Source organism: Tenebrio molitor, chromosome 6 (genome assembly GCF_963966145.1).
Source record: "Tenebrio molitor chromosome 6, icTenMoli1.1, whole genome shotgun sequence".
Taxonomy (NCBI): domain Eukaryota; kingdom Metazoa; phylum Arthropoda; class Insecta; order Coleoptera; family Tenebrionidae; genus Tenebrio; species Tenebrio molitor.
The window spans coordinates 12,557,823-12,571,434 of record NC_091051.1 but is presented as its reverse complement, the minus strand read 5'-3'; the positions used below and the strand labels follow the sequence as shown (position 1 = coordinate 12,571,434).

At 37.6% G+C, this 13,612-nt stretch overlaps 1 protein-coding gene and 1 long non-coding RNA gene across 3 annotated transcripts in view; one reads left to right on the top strand and one right to left on the bottom strand.

Moving 5' to 3' along the window:
- The first annotated feature begins 389 nt into the window (after positions 1-389).
- LOC138134027 (uncharacterized) lies at positions 390-1,350 on the top strand. Its single transcript, XR_011160615.1, has 3 exons — positions 390-549; positions 945-1,025; positions 1,073-1,350. It is a non-coding gene; the product is annotated as an uncharacterized lncRNA (long non-coding RNA).
- Positions 1,298-13,612, bottom strand: part of LOC138134024 (uncharacterized) — a 31,422-nt gene continuing 19,107 nt past the window's right edge. Inside the window, exons 2-9 of one of the 2 annotated variants that reach the window (XM_069052085.1) lie at positions 12,659-12,794; positions 6,433-6,628; positions 5,914-6,238; positions 5,772-5,857; positions 5,595-5,722; positions 3,119-5,448; positions 2,871-3,069; positions 1,298-2,819 (exon numbers count right to left, since the gene is read on the bottom strand). In XM_069052085.1, the coding sequence (XP_068908186.1) occupies positions 2,483-2,819; positions 2,871-3,069; positions 3,119-5,448; positions 5,595-5,722; positions 5,772-5,857; positions 5,914-6,238; positions 6,433-6,628; positions 12,659-12,794 (3,737 nt within the window). In that variant the 3' untranslated portion in view covers positions 1,298-2,482. The remainder of the gene's footprint in view (positions 2,820-2,870; positions 3,070-3,118; positions 5,449-5,594; positions 5,723-5,771; positions 5,858-5,913; positions 6,239-6,432; positions 6,629-12,658; positions 12,795-13,612) is intronic. The other variant, XM_069052086.1, reaches the window with a different exon arrangement.

Below are 13,612 nucleotides of genomic sequence, written 5' to 3'. Positions count from 1 at the left end.
TTCGTAATTGTTAGATCTAACTGAAGCATGATGTTAGACATGGGCCACAGCAAGGTCGGTGAACTACAAGATATGCAAGTCTTCCTTCCCTACTAGATCCTCTGTTGACTTCCATTTGTAATTTGCATAATGAAGAAATTAAACGGTGCATTACTCTACGCACCTACTTTTTCTTTTGGAAACGTTCGAATTCGTTGCAATTTTAGATAAGCAGAAAGTGTGACAAAAGTTCAAAAATTCACGCGTCCGCTTAATTACGCCCAATCTAAGACTTAAGAAGCGTTTCATTCTCGCCGGTGACACAAAATATTACACTCTACTTATTGTAAAATTTACACGAAAAAATTCTTGCAATTAAAATTTGTTCGCATTGCTCATCCCCTCCAGAGCGTGCAGAGCAACGTTCGATCGTGGGGTCAGGCCGGCTTCACCTTATAAATACCGGCTTCCAGAGAGCGTCTTTCGTTTCCTACTAGTAGTGTCGTCTGAGTTGTTTCAGTGCTGAAGATAGTCAGTTCAAGATGCCTTCCCCTTGTGACTCCTGCAAAGGTAAGCATAGTGCTTTCGTAAAATCAACGAAAACAAGTTCCTCGCAAAATCAATACTCGGGAGAGTCCACATTGAAACTTGTTGATTGTACTTTTCCACCCCCAAATCCAAACAACTACAAATACGACTGATACGCGACTCATAAAAAATGTTCTCGTGTCTAATCTAGCAAATCAATCTTGTCTCATTTGAATTAGTGGACGCAGAGGCCATTTTAAATTCTTCAGAAGTGGTTGGGCGACTTTTTGTGACAGTGAGCCTTGTCCAAGGTGTCAACAGTAAATTTTAATAAACGCTTCGAGTGTAATTTTTTGGGTGATCGATCTAGATAGGGGACACTTGAAGGATAACCTGAGGGCGACAAAAAATTTGAAAAAAAATTGTTTGTTTTGCAGATACTTGTGGAGATGGTCAGTCGAACTGCGGCAAAGACTGCAAATGTGGCGCCGACTGCAAATGCTCCGCTGATGGAAAAGGTAGACCTGAAGGGTGAAATGCTGAATTATTGAAGTTTATTTTTCAGACTGTGGCTGCGCCGACGCTGGAGAAGCAGAAAGCAACGAATAAGCACAATGAGTTCCTGTCGTTTTAATTTATGTTTTTGTAGTTTTTTTTTTAAATTGTACTAATGTATCATTGTTTGCGAATTAATCATGAACGCTTATAGTGGTTTAAGTATTAAAAATGCTTATTAAATTGAGTTACTGGTTTCGTTCAAAGTGGAATAGAATAATATGGATGGATCAAGTTAAATTTAAATATTTTTATTACAGTTTTAAGAAATAAAATACATTTCACTCATGTTAACATTATTAAATATCTTAACTCCGAATTCAACAATTATATACTTTTAAAATCACACTCCCTAAAGGAAACTTATAATTATCATGTCATTATGCACATTCCATACCAAATAACACTATACAACTGCGAAAAGACATACGTAACTAAAAATGCAATCAACACATTAAGTAGAAATTAAATAGCGATATAAAAATTAACTCAGTCAATTAATATCATTTTGCTTCCAACTAATGGAAGATAGTGCGGGGCTTCGACGTCCACGAGATTGACAATGAAAGCGCAAATACATATTATTGGCTCCGCTTCAACAGGATTAGCCCATGCGGTCAGTGTTGAAACACTGGTGACGCTTGAAGTCCCCATTAATCACAATTAAGAATTTGTACAAAATAAATTTTTAATGTAAAAATTTGAACGAAAGAATAAATAGGCCGTCCACGTGCAAAATTTATGTGTTCACGATTTCGCAATCGAAGAATATTTGCTTTTTCTCCACCGGATAGTTGTCAAAAATTCCACGCTTTTTGTTGTACAAGAAATAGCTCAAGGTCGCTGCGAGTTAAAAAGAGAGCGTTCGCACGAACAATTTTGACGTGAAAACCCTTGAAGCTCGAACAGAAATTAATTGACAATTTTCTTAAACAATATTGGCGTAAAACAAGAGACAAGGGGCAAGATTTATTCAGAGTTTTATAAACTGGACCCTAGTAGACTACATTGTAATGTAGACGACATTTGGGTATTATAAATTTCAATGTCGATTATGAAAGTGACAACAATGAAAAGAATTTGACAGCTGACAGTTAAAAGTAAAATGTCTTCTTTGCGAAAAAGTAGATAAACGAGTGCGCAGCAAGAAGAGGGAAACAATGTGTGTTACATATAATGCAATGATTCGTTAATGAGTAAATAATAATCGCAATTTTGCAAATGGACGGACTGAATTAAACGTGACTAACAGATCAAGAATGCTCACTAGCAACATCTCGCGCCATTTTCCCATAACTGCCTCCTCTCCTCTCGCAAACATAATAAACATTAGTGTTGAAAGTGTAGATAAACACTGAGAAATAATGGTTCCAAAATCCGACGGAACTAAACTGAAGATTTCCTTTGAACAGAAACAAAACTAGCAATTTGAGTCCCCTGAAACAACCGGTTCCTCGTCAGTCTCATTTTCAGAGCAATCATCATTATCTTTCGACTTCAATCTCCGTCTATATTTAACTTCGCACTCTTTTATTTGGAAGCCTATCAACGGGTGTAAAGCGGAACGAAGACTTGTGAATAACTTGGGAAATAAAATTTCCTGCTGGGTCAAGACTTGTTTAATTCTCTGCCTCTCTTTGGTCAGATCGGGACTGGAGAGTTTGGTGGAAACCGGCAAGTTTTGGTTGCTCACGAACTGACGCAAATACTTGTCTCGGACGTAGACGAACGGTCGTATCACCCGAAGTTTGTGTTCCCTGGAAACAAACAAGTTATCCGGGGTCAGCCCTCGATGGGTTGAGTCTTACTTGATGTAGTAGTGGGCTCGCATCGTCCTCAATCGTCCAGTGTGGAACACGGAAAGGAAGAAACTTTCGCAGAGATCGTCCAAGTGCTGGCCGATAGCCAAGACGTTATACCCAGAACTTTTGGCCGAAGAATACAAACGGTGGCGTAAACTTGACGTGCAGAAGCTATAAAGATTCTCCTTGGCTTCTTCTCGTTGTTCTAAATAAACACGTCAGTCCGCGCAATTCGTGCGAAAACATCAACTTACCAGATTCATCTCCCGGGTCGCTCTTCTTGTCGTCGATTATATAATGTACACCTAAACTTCTTAAATGTGGAATGAGTATGCAAGGATCACATCCTGAAGTGTCAGGATCTACAGTAACCGCCCCCAAGCTGAACAAAATCCCTTTGTTCTGAGCGTAGCTTTGGAATTGTAACAGCGTGTGCAACAGACTCAACGAATCCTTTCCCCCTGACAGACACACCATCACGTTGTCGCCATCTTTGATCATTTCGAACTCTTGTATTGCCTCCACCGTGGGCTGCCAGATCGTCTTCGGCGAACACATCCATTTCGAGGCCGCTTCCAAAGCTCCACTGTCACTAGTCGTCCTAATGTATTTTTGTTTTTGCTTTTGTAGCGTCGAAAACTTCACCTCGTCGCTTTCCGTCTTGCGGTTCGCCAAAGACTCCGAGTTACTCCTGGTCTTGGCGAATTCGTTCGACAACGATTCTTGCTCGTGGAATGATAAGTTGATTCCGCTATCCTGCGAGCTCACACTCGCAACGGTAGACGTCAAAATTTTGTTCTTGTACTGTTTCTCGTTGGGTTGCGTTTCTTCGTCACTTAACCTATTGGCACTCATCGATTTGTTGATTAGGTGTATGACAGTTTCGCTACTAGATCCGGGAGTGTAAATCTCGTTCTTTCCCAACTCGATCCCACTCTTGTCATCCCCAGAACTAGAAGTTCGAGAAAACGGGTGTTTCTCTTGATTATCTGGCGTGATGAACACGTCGACCGCGCTCACTACATCTCTGATTTCTGATTTCACTTCGTTCGCCATTTCTATCGACACTTTTCCGATATACTCAGCAACTTCGTTTGCTGAAATCGAGTCGCTCCTACCGTCTTCACTACCACTACCATGTTTTTCGTAACAAAACGACGGCATACAACTGATATCAATACTGTCAGTATTTTCCAAAACGTCTTCCACTCTAGATATGACTTCTCTGATTTCGGATTTGATATTGGTGGCTAGTTCTTTGGTCATCTCCGTAACGTAAGTCTGAATGTCAGGAGCAGGGGACGCTCTCCCCACCTGATTGCTTTCGTAACTACTCGACGACAGGACGTTTAAACTGTGAGTGGGGGAAACATTGGCATCGGATTCCAAAGAGTGTAACTCGTTCTGACTACTGTAACTGAAATTTCTTTGCCTGAAGTGGCGCATCCCTAAACTAACTCTAGTTTGTGGGCTTAATACGGGCGGAGATATATTCGGGGCGCCTAAACTTAGACAACGCTCTCTCGCGAAGTTCTGCTGAAGATGGTTCAAGTTGGCAGAATTGACAGTCTCTCCAACAGCGAAGTTCACCGTCGGTTGGCTCAACTGCGGGTAGTACAGACCGTTGACATCTTGCAAGAAGTAAGGAACAGGAGACGAACACGTCAATATCCTTGGATCATCTATCGAAGGTAAACTGAAGTGCCTCGGCGAACCCGAATTTGACACTGGAGGATTGTTCGCGGCATGATCCTGGTCTTTTCTGTGGCACTCTGTCCTCTTAGAGCCCGAGTAGCTGACAGGATCGAAAGGAACTTTCTGCTTGATATTTTGTGCGTTGCTGGTCAAAATATTCTGAGCTTCATGTTGCAACATGAACCATCTCAGTTTCTCACCTCTGGCATCGAACGCGATCCCTTGATCGGTATACGGATTTCTATTGGCAGTTTTTCTGGCTCTATTGAACAAGTTTCTGGCAGTTTGCAAACACTCTTGGTAGCTCTGCGGGAACAAACCCGGCCCCGAGATTCTCCTCTCGTTCATCGTCATTTTCCCATCGACGTATCTGATCGACGCCAACCACTTTCTGTCCTTGGACATTGCGTTGGTGTGGTGGCGCCACTGTCCAGTTTCTAACTCTACTACGTATTGTGGCAGCAACTTCCACCCCTCGGTGGCGACCATTTTCACCGCTTCCATGATGAAAGCCAGTTCAGCATCGTTAATATGATACGGAAGACTTATTCTAGTAAAACCGGGTCTCAGCAATTCTAAATTGGAATTTTCGACGCCCAGGTCCAAACTACTGAGTCTCCTGTCTTCCAGGATCAACGTTTCGTATTGATCTGCAAGGCTCGGGTCTATGCCGAGTAGGTCCTGGGCGTAGACTCCGGAACAAGGACATCCTGCTCTGGCTTGGATACCGAAGACGTCGTTGAGGACGGCACAGACGAAATTATGGTGCAGGAAGGTGCCTCTCGGGTGTCTCACCATGAAAGAGAACACGGGAAGTCTCTTCAGATTTGGAGAAGTGTTTCCTAGCAAAATAATTTCAGGGATGGTTCGAATGTGTTGCAGCATTTGTCTGGAAATAAACAATTCGTCCGTGACACGATTATCAAGCAAATAAAGACATCTGATTTATTGGACGGTTCGTAAAAATCCCATCCTACTGGCTACAGTAACAGTTAACATTGACACGAATAAGGAAAAAAATTGTTATTTACATACTTGTTAATTTTCTCTTGTCTTTGCAATACGTTGGCAACAGTTACAGTTTCTTTCAATTGCATTACTAGTCCGGCCCTGATTGATTCGACAACAGCTGCACAACTTCCCTCCTCTTGCATCTCGAAACTCTAAAACCATCCAGTTACAAACGTTCACTATTTTTTTTGGTTACTATACTTTGTTGTATTCTTGTGACGTAAAGAAACCGTCAGTTTCGCAGGAATTCAGATGTCTAAATATAGTCTTTTTGGCAATAAGAATCCCTACAAATGTTTGATATTAGTAACTTCAGACCGAATCGTGTTTTGAATACATTTACCAGGTGTTTGTACCCCGCCGATAAATTTATGCCCGGAGAAATAAATCGCGTCTTTATTCGCCGAATTCTCTTCTACTCCCGGTACAAACGGATTCATGTCTATGGTAATGCAAGGGGCGGCAATGTTATAGTCCCAAAAAGCCAAAGCCTGATACTGGTGTAGCAGAATGGTGCAGGCGACATCATCAATTACAATCCCGGTGACGTTAGAAGCCACCGAGAAACAGCCGATCATCTGTCTTCCGTAGTTCTGGTGATATCTCAGTTGGTTCTCCAGATCGACCAGATCCAGGAAGCCCTCTTTGGTCTCAGCTATCCGGATCATCTACAACGGAAAAAACCCGATGGGTGAAATTATTTCGGGAACAGGAAAAGCGACAAGACCTTTAAGTGCAAAACAAGCCAATAATTCGCACTTACAACGTTGTTGAATTTAATTTGGCAAAGAATCAAGCGTGAAACGCAAATAAAATAAATTGTGGCGGAAGAAACCGACGGCGCTGACGGAATTGCAATTACCTTAGCGCCGATTTCTTGCCATAGGTGCAGGTTGTCGTGGTGCTCGCTCGATCCGGTGAACACTATGGGGGGTTCTCGCAGGTCCAACGCGCTAATTAATTTTTGGAGGGCATCTGTGCAACCGTGACCGGTGAAGATTACTGCATCTGCGTCAGAGGCGTTCGCCGCGTTTTTAATTATATCTCTGGCTTCTTGTCTGCAAAAGAGAAAAGCGAGATTTATTGGGAGGAAAATTCCAGTTGCCAGACATGTGTAACACAAACCTCCCCGAGTTTCTCGACACAGTTCTGGCAAATATTAATCAGAGGGAATTTTACGGTGGCGATTTATTAATACAGAATGACAAAGAGTACGCCTTATCGTCGAATTTGGCATGAAGATTTCCACTGCAATTGCACCGAGTCATGTGACATGATGGTGCTTCAACTAGACTACTTTCGAACTAGTTCTCTCAAATACTTTGAGTCACACTTTAATCTACTCAAATAATCAAATTTAACTTCTTAAGACCTTATCTCCTTGTATTTGTTATAATATGATGATTACATCCGCGGATAATACACTGTGACACAATTTGATTAAGTTAAGTGAATAATGCGATCAGGATATCCTCGCTCTTGTAATCACGGAGGTTGTCAGATGCACAAACGCATTTATGGTATTTATTATTACTCCAACTTTAATTAGAAACACTTATAACTGCTCCTGTAACTATGCAATTATTGACAATTTAACACATCTACCAAATAACCCATAATATGAAAAATTTCTCGCTCTGTGTATCCTCGCGATTATCTTCGATTATTTGATGATCATATCGTGACGTAACAGTTGAATGGACACGTGTGTTGATAACATTCCTCGATATGTATTATTTCTGTTGTTATGGATAATAAACATTCAACCACACATACGTCTGTTTATTTATTTATTTATTTATTTATTTATTTAGTTATAACTTTTTGCCACAGGAAACGCGGTGATGTTACATAAGCTACAAGCTCTTGCGCCTGTTTCTTTCAGAAATTATTGATTTTACAAATTTTACTGAATACAAATTTCCTGTCCATAATGTTTACGTGGTTAACTGGATCAACTGAACTTTATCTCCACTTTTCTGGGTAAAATAATATTCATGGGAAGTAAATGTTTTATTAATGTAATAAATATAAATGCGAGAGATTTTAGGAAACTAAGATTAAGAAGAAAAATATAAATAACAGAAAGATATGTGACAGCGAGTTTAAAACTGTTTCAATCACTTTTGACCCATGAGCCACGATACTATTAATTACCTTTTAATGAAACTACAAGTCGTGGAAAAAGCCAGCACGATTAAAGTGACTTAGAAATTACGTTCTTACGTTTAAAAATTTAGAATTGCTTAGGATATGGAATTTTTTAAAAATATTATTTACTAAGTATGTATTTTTTTTTAATTTAATAGATTGCTGCCAGGTTTGAGTTCTGTCAATACCAGCCATAATTAATGCACTAGTGCAATTATCGAATTTAGTAGAAATTTTATTAGACAAAATATTTTCAAAGAAATTGAGGAAAAATATTAGTGAAAAATTTATTAAAGAATGTAACTTGTTTTCCGGAAATAATCTACCAAAATATTACCACTGACAATTGTAACCCAAGTTGGGTAAATTTGCAAATTCTTCTACGACTCCACGTGGTCCTCCTGTACAATATTTGATTATAAAACAAAACTTAAAAAAAATGTCAATTGTAAAACTGTGATTGAGATAGTCTAAATTTTGCTTTTTATTATTCATGTGAAAAAATGTGAACATTTTTAGTAGAATCTATACGACTGTAAGCAACGAAAACGTCTTTTTTTGTTCGACACTGTCAGAATTTGAGAATTTTCTCCTGTGTGAACGGATTTTGATAAATTTGACAACTTGTCAAAACGAAACGTCAAGCTAATTTTAAAGATTTTCAGCGATTTGAAGCCTTTGGGGGGTTCGTCGAACAAAAAAACGTTGTATTCAACTCGTTCTTGTGTGATTTGGGCTTTTTTGGCACTCGTGGACCTTTAAAACTCTCGTTTCACTCGAGTTTTAAACTGGCCCACTCATGCCAAAAAAAGCCCAAATTACACACGAACTCGTTAAATAAACGATGTACTATTTTTGTTCGACACTCTCAGAATTTGAGAATTTTCTCCGATGTGAACGGATTTTGATAAAGGTCACAACTTGTCAAAACGAAACGTCAAGCTAATTTTAAAGGTTTTAAGCGATTTGGAGCCTTTAAGGGGCTCGTCGAACAAAAAAACATTGTATTCAACTCGTTCGTATGTAAATTGGGCCTTTTTTGGCACTCGCGTTTTAAAATGGCCCACGCGTGCCAAAAAAGGTCCAATTTACACACAAACTCGTCAAAATAAACTACTATTTTATTATACCTGAATCATAATCCCTGTTTTTGACACTGACATGAGTGCGAAAAAGGGCCTTTAAAATACTAAAGCTTTAAGGGTTGCTTAGGTATCTAATAACAAATTCACCTACATTTTGAACAATACACATTTATACACAATTTATAACAAATATACATGGCAACGAAACAACAACAATTGACCATTTTTATATCAACTTACTAACTGAATGCCCTAAATATGGAAAAATACCAGAAAACCTTAAACTGGTAATCTTATTAAGATTCTTCCAAAAATGTTGAGAAAAAAGTAAATTCAAAAAATTACTAAACTCAAAATTTTTAACAAAACATACGTGTCTCAGAAATAAGTACATTAATTTTAACCAGTGACAGATCTCGTTAAAAACAACAAAATTGTTATGTACCATTTTTTCGAAATACATATAACTTTCATTTCAGTGTTTTTTTATTAACGAGCTGTTATTGTGTATTACTTGACCCAATGGCAATGACATAATGAAATAATAGTTTTTGTAAAATCGTCGCAAAACATTGTGTTTTTAGAATAAAGTTTTTTCGCTCCGCGGCCGAGGTAGCGACAAAAGAATTACATTTTTAGTTAGTTTTATCCGACTACAAAAGGCGGGTGTTAACGTCTTGATTCTGTAATTTACGCAAAAATTTTGTGAAAATGGCGCGTTTCTTTTCGAATAGTGAATACATAGATATTGTGTAGTGTATGGTGAAGCGTGTGCGAGTGCTCCTCGAGCACAGAGAGTTTCCGTGTGACTTCTTCTTGTGGGGATACATGAAGGACTTGGTAAGTATATTCGATCCCAATTGACGCAATGCAGTTTTAAAATAACGGGTGGAAAATGCTGCCACAACAATTCGCAATAACGGAGGTATGTTGGAAAGAGTGTGGAAGAATCATTTCGTCGGCGCCTTCATTATTGTATTGACAATAACGGCGGTCACTTTGAACACTTCTTGTAATGATAATTACTTCTGATTACTTCATCAGAATTTTTACTGATTAATACACTAATTTTAGGAGACATTCTGTCATTATCTTAGGTATGGGTGATTCATTAGGGTCAGTTTAAGAGTATATTGTATCAAAAAGAGTAGAAGTGAGTCTTTTTGTGGTGAGCCCAAAGATTGAAGACCGAGACGAAGTCGAGGTCGCAACTTGGCAAAGCACAAAAAGACCTTCTACTCTGAATGATATAAGTATACTCTTTTTTCTTCAAGTGGATCACAAAAAAAATTCGGACATGAACTCACTTATTTATTTTTCTTTTCCTGCAGTTACATTAACAAATTTGTAGTTTTCAAGGCACTAGTAATTTCTACTTCCCTTGTTATTGGTACTTGAAATTTCGATAATATTAGTAAAGTCTACTATATTATCCAATGTACTTTTTGCAAATTTCCACGTAAAACTTTTCCAAAATGGTGAATAATCGCGATTTGTAATTTTAAGTATTCTGAACTTTAACTAAGATAGCAGAACCCGAATCTTCGATACCTCTCATTGTCAAATTGGTAAATTAATCGCATCACAAGCGCCGGTCAGACATAACTTACAATAATTATTTATTACTCTTCCTCTAGGAAACTCCCACCTTTGGTGGGACTAGATCCTACATAGTTTGCTGCGATCTGCGTCAATTCTCGAGGCGCGGAATGCATTTCGTTTTCAATGGCATCGGACATACTTCAGTTATTCGCTAAATATAACAAAAATTATCAAAACGTAGCAAACGATTACAACTTACAGCTGTTTACTTTTTAACACTGAAAGATCATCTTGTTTGCGCTATGTCAGATCATCACATCTGACAGCATGGACACGCCCACAACAACAAATTAATGTACTTATTTCTGAGACACGTTGTATTTGTATGCATTTGTTTTGACTGTACTTGGTTATATTTTTTTTCTTTGGAGTATACTTACGTAAAATCAACAGGGTATCTATAAATGATTGTCGGGTCAATACAGCTTTGGGAAAAAGTATTATTTAGATTATCTTTTGGTTTTAAATATGTATATTTAAAAAGAAACCTAATAAAACCAGCCTAGTCCATTAGAAAAAAGCTTTCCATTTTAACAAAATATAATAAATTTACAAGTTATTTGACATAAAATTTAAACAAATGAATAATTTGAAAAATCGTGGATGCCAACCGGGTAATATGAAAATGGATAAATCGGAAATTAACCAATCTAACTATAATTTTGGTTTTTGAATTTACTATAGTTGTTAATGATAGTAAATAATTCATTTTCAACCTACATATGTACTCGTATGTACTTATGTATTTAGATCGAAAACATGAATATCTGTTGATGTTTGTGTAGTTTAGGTATCTTTGTGTAATCTTTTCATATCACAAAGTTGTCACACATATTTCTAAGATAAGTACATCACTGCACATATTTAATATTGTATCTATTCTACTCGCGAATCAAGTGAAAAATTAATTTAAACGCGCGTCAGTACAATATCTACAAATCTGAATACATATAGATTTTATACCGGGTGTTAGGGAAGTCCACGTAATAAATTTAACCACAAATAGGACCCGTTAAAATAAACATTTTTTTCTTTATCATTTTTTCCGAAAATTCTTCCAGAGTTAAAATTAAATATAATGTGAACCTTAAAATTCATACCAGCTCGTGTGTTTACACATCCATTGATAACGAAGCACGTAAAAAGAATTACTCGAATGAAAGAAGTAAAAAAAATCTGTTAATACATATTAGAACAGCGATCGTTCCTTATTCAGAAAACTGTAGTTTTTTCCGCACAAAAAAATTTTCACTCGCTTCAATTGATGATTATCCCATGAGACAAGTGTCGAATTAGGGGTTAGAAAAATGTAAAAAAAAATATTCGCTTAAAAAAAGATCAATAGGTACCTATGTAAAAAATGTTTATTTTAAAGAGTTCTATTCGTCTAAATTTATTACGTGGACTTTCATAACACCCTGTATACATTTTGTATGTACATAATATGCAGTTGTTATCAGAATTTTTGAAATACCTCTCTACTTTTAATCAACTTCATGTCAATCATTTCTGAATAATGAATTAAGCTCCCAAGTGTATTGTTTGCGAATTACAGCTAATGGTTCTGTGGCGTACTTCATTAGCAATACGAAAATGTAAAGTGCAATTTAATAAACATCAATAAGTTACTCAAACTTTAGAATAATTATACGTAACAATTTGCTCAAGGTTTCGGTTTAACGCGTGATCAAAAAAAACCTCAACGCGGTTCATGCAAAAGGTTATTTTGTTTGTTTAGAATCCACTAGAGAGTTTTGACAAATTGGTGCAGCTGTCTAGAAATGCCTGATAACATTTCACCTTCCTATTGTTACAAATAATCGAAAAACAATAGCAGATTAGCATTGTGATCGATTTTATGTCAAGAGTTAAGTAATTTTCGTTAGCAATTAACAACAACACAAAAGACCATAACTTTACCACAAATGTTGCAATAAAAAGCGGCGTTACATAAATGATAACACAATAATGGGCGCGGTAAAAATCTTTGTTTACTGTCGAGTTTGTTGTATGATAATTCGAAATTACTTCCATCGAGGCGATCACGTTTGCAGTTTGTTGCACCGTGTTCGACTAGCACCAGGTGGAAAATCAGTTCTGAAATTCGAGAGAAATGCTTGAAGTGAGGTTTCAAACAGTTCTGTTTACTTTCAATATCCTGCCAATACCGACCTCGGCTCGTATTTGCGCTCGGATTGTATTACAATTTTTACTGAAGTACGTTATTTACGGAATGAGAGGGATCCTCACCTGAAATTCGTCGACTGAAGAGATGTTATGCTCGTCGTCGAATGGGTGTTTCCATAACTCGGAAGGACTTCACGTGAAATGTACTCTTCTATGAACTGAAGCGACCTTCCGGAGGCCGCATAGTCGCAATACACAACTGAAAAAAAATCTCTTGTTGAAATTTATTGCGATTATCGTGGCATACTGAGATCACAAGGTCCATAAGCGTGATATGGTAATACTGCAATAACCATTATTGCACGTTCTTAAGATAACATGACCCAAAAACTACCATCGGCAGTTATCAGGCGATTAATTTGAGTGTTATGAAACTGATTTCCCAACACGTATTATTCTAATATTTTGTTTGTGACGCTAGATAATAATTCAATATTTGAAGCAAATAATGACGCAGAACAGGAAAATATGACCTGATCCTTCGTATTTAGCAGCGTCTTAATAAATTATAACAGTAGGTAAACAATTTGTTATTTTGCGTGGCGGACGGTTGGTTTTTAAAACTCCTACACCCACGAGACACTTTAATATCAATGACAAACTCCATTTCACCAGCAGTGATAAAAGAGCAGTCTGATTTACATCAATGTCAAGAAAAATCCTTGGCACTTTAAACAAACAAACCGCATTTTATCTTAAGACAAATTGAATATTTTTTTCGGGATATCTCTACATGGCGTTGAACCGAGATGTTATTTTTGCAAACAAAATCAAAGTCAAATCAATCATCCGTCGAGAGCGAACTATTAACAATAAACGAGTTTGCAAAAATAATTTCCATCTTCTGGCCAAATGACCGCGAGAATAGATGTTTACGCAAAACCCATTTGGGAGACAACTCCGGCTAATGGAATTTGCATCGAAGAGAGATTAAGCACCGGAAAAGTCGTCCATTAACCTTCTAAACACAAACTTCGAAAAACAATGTATCGAGTTAGCCTGCTATAACTAACTAGT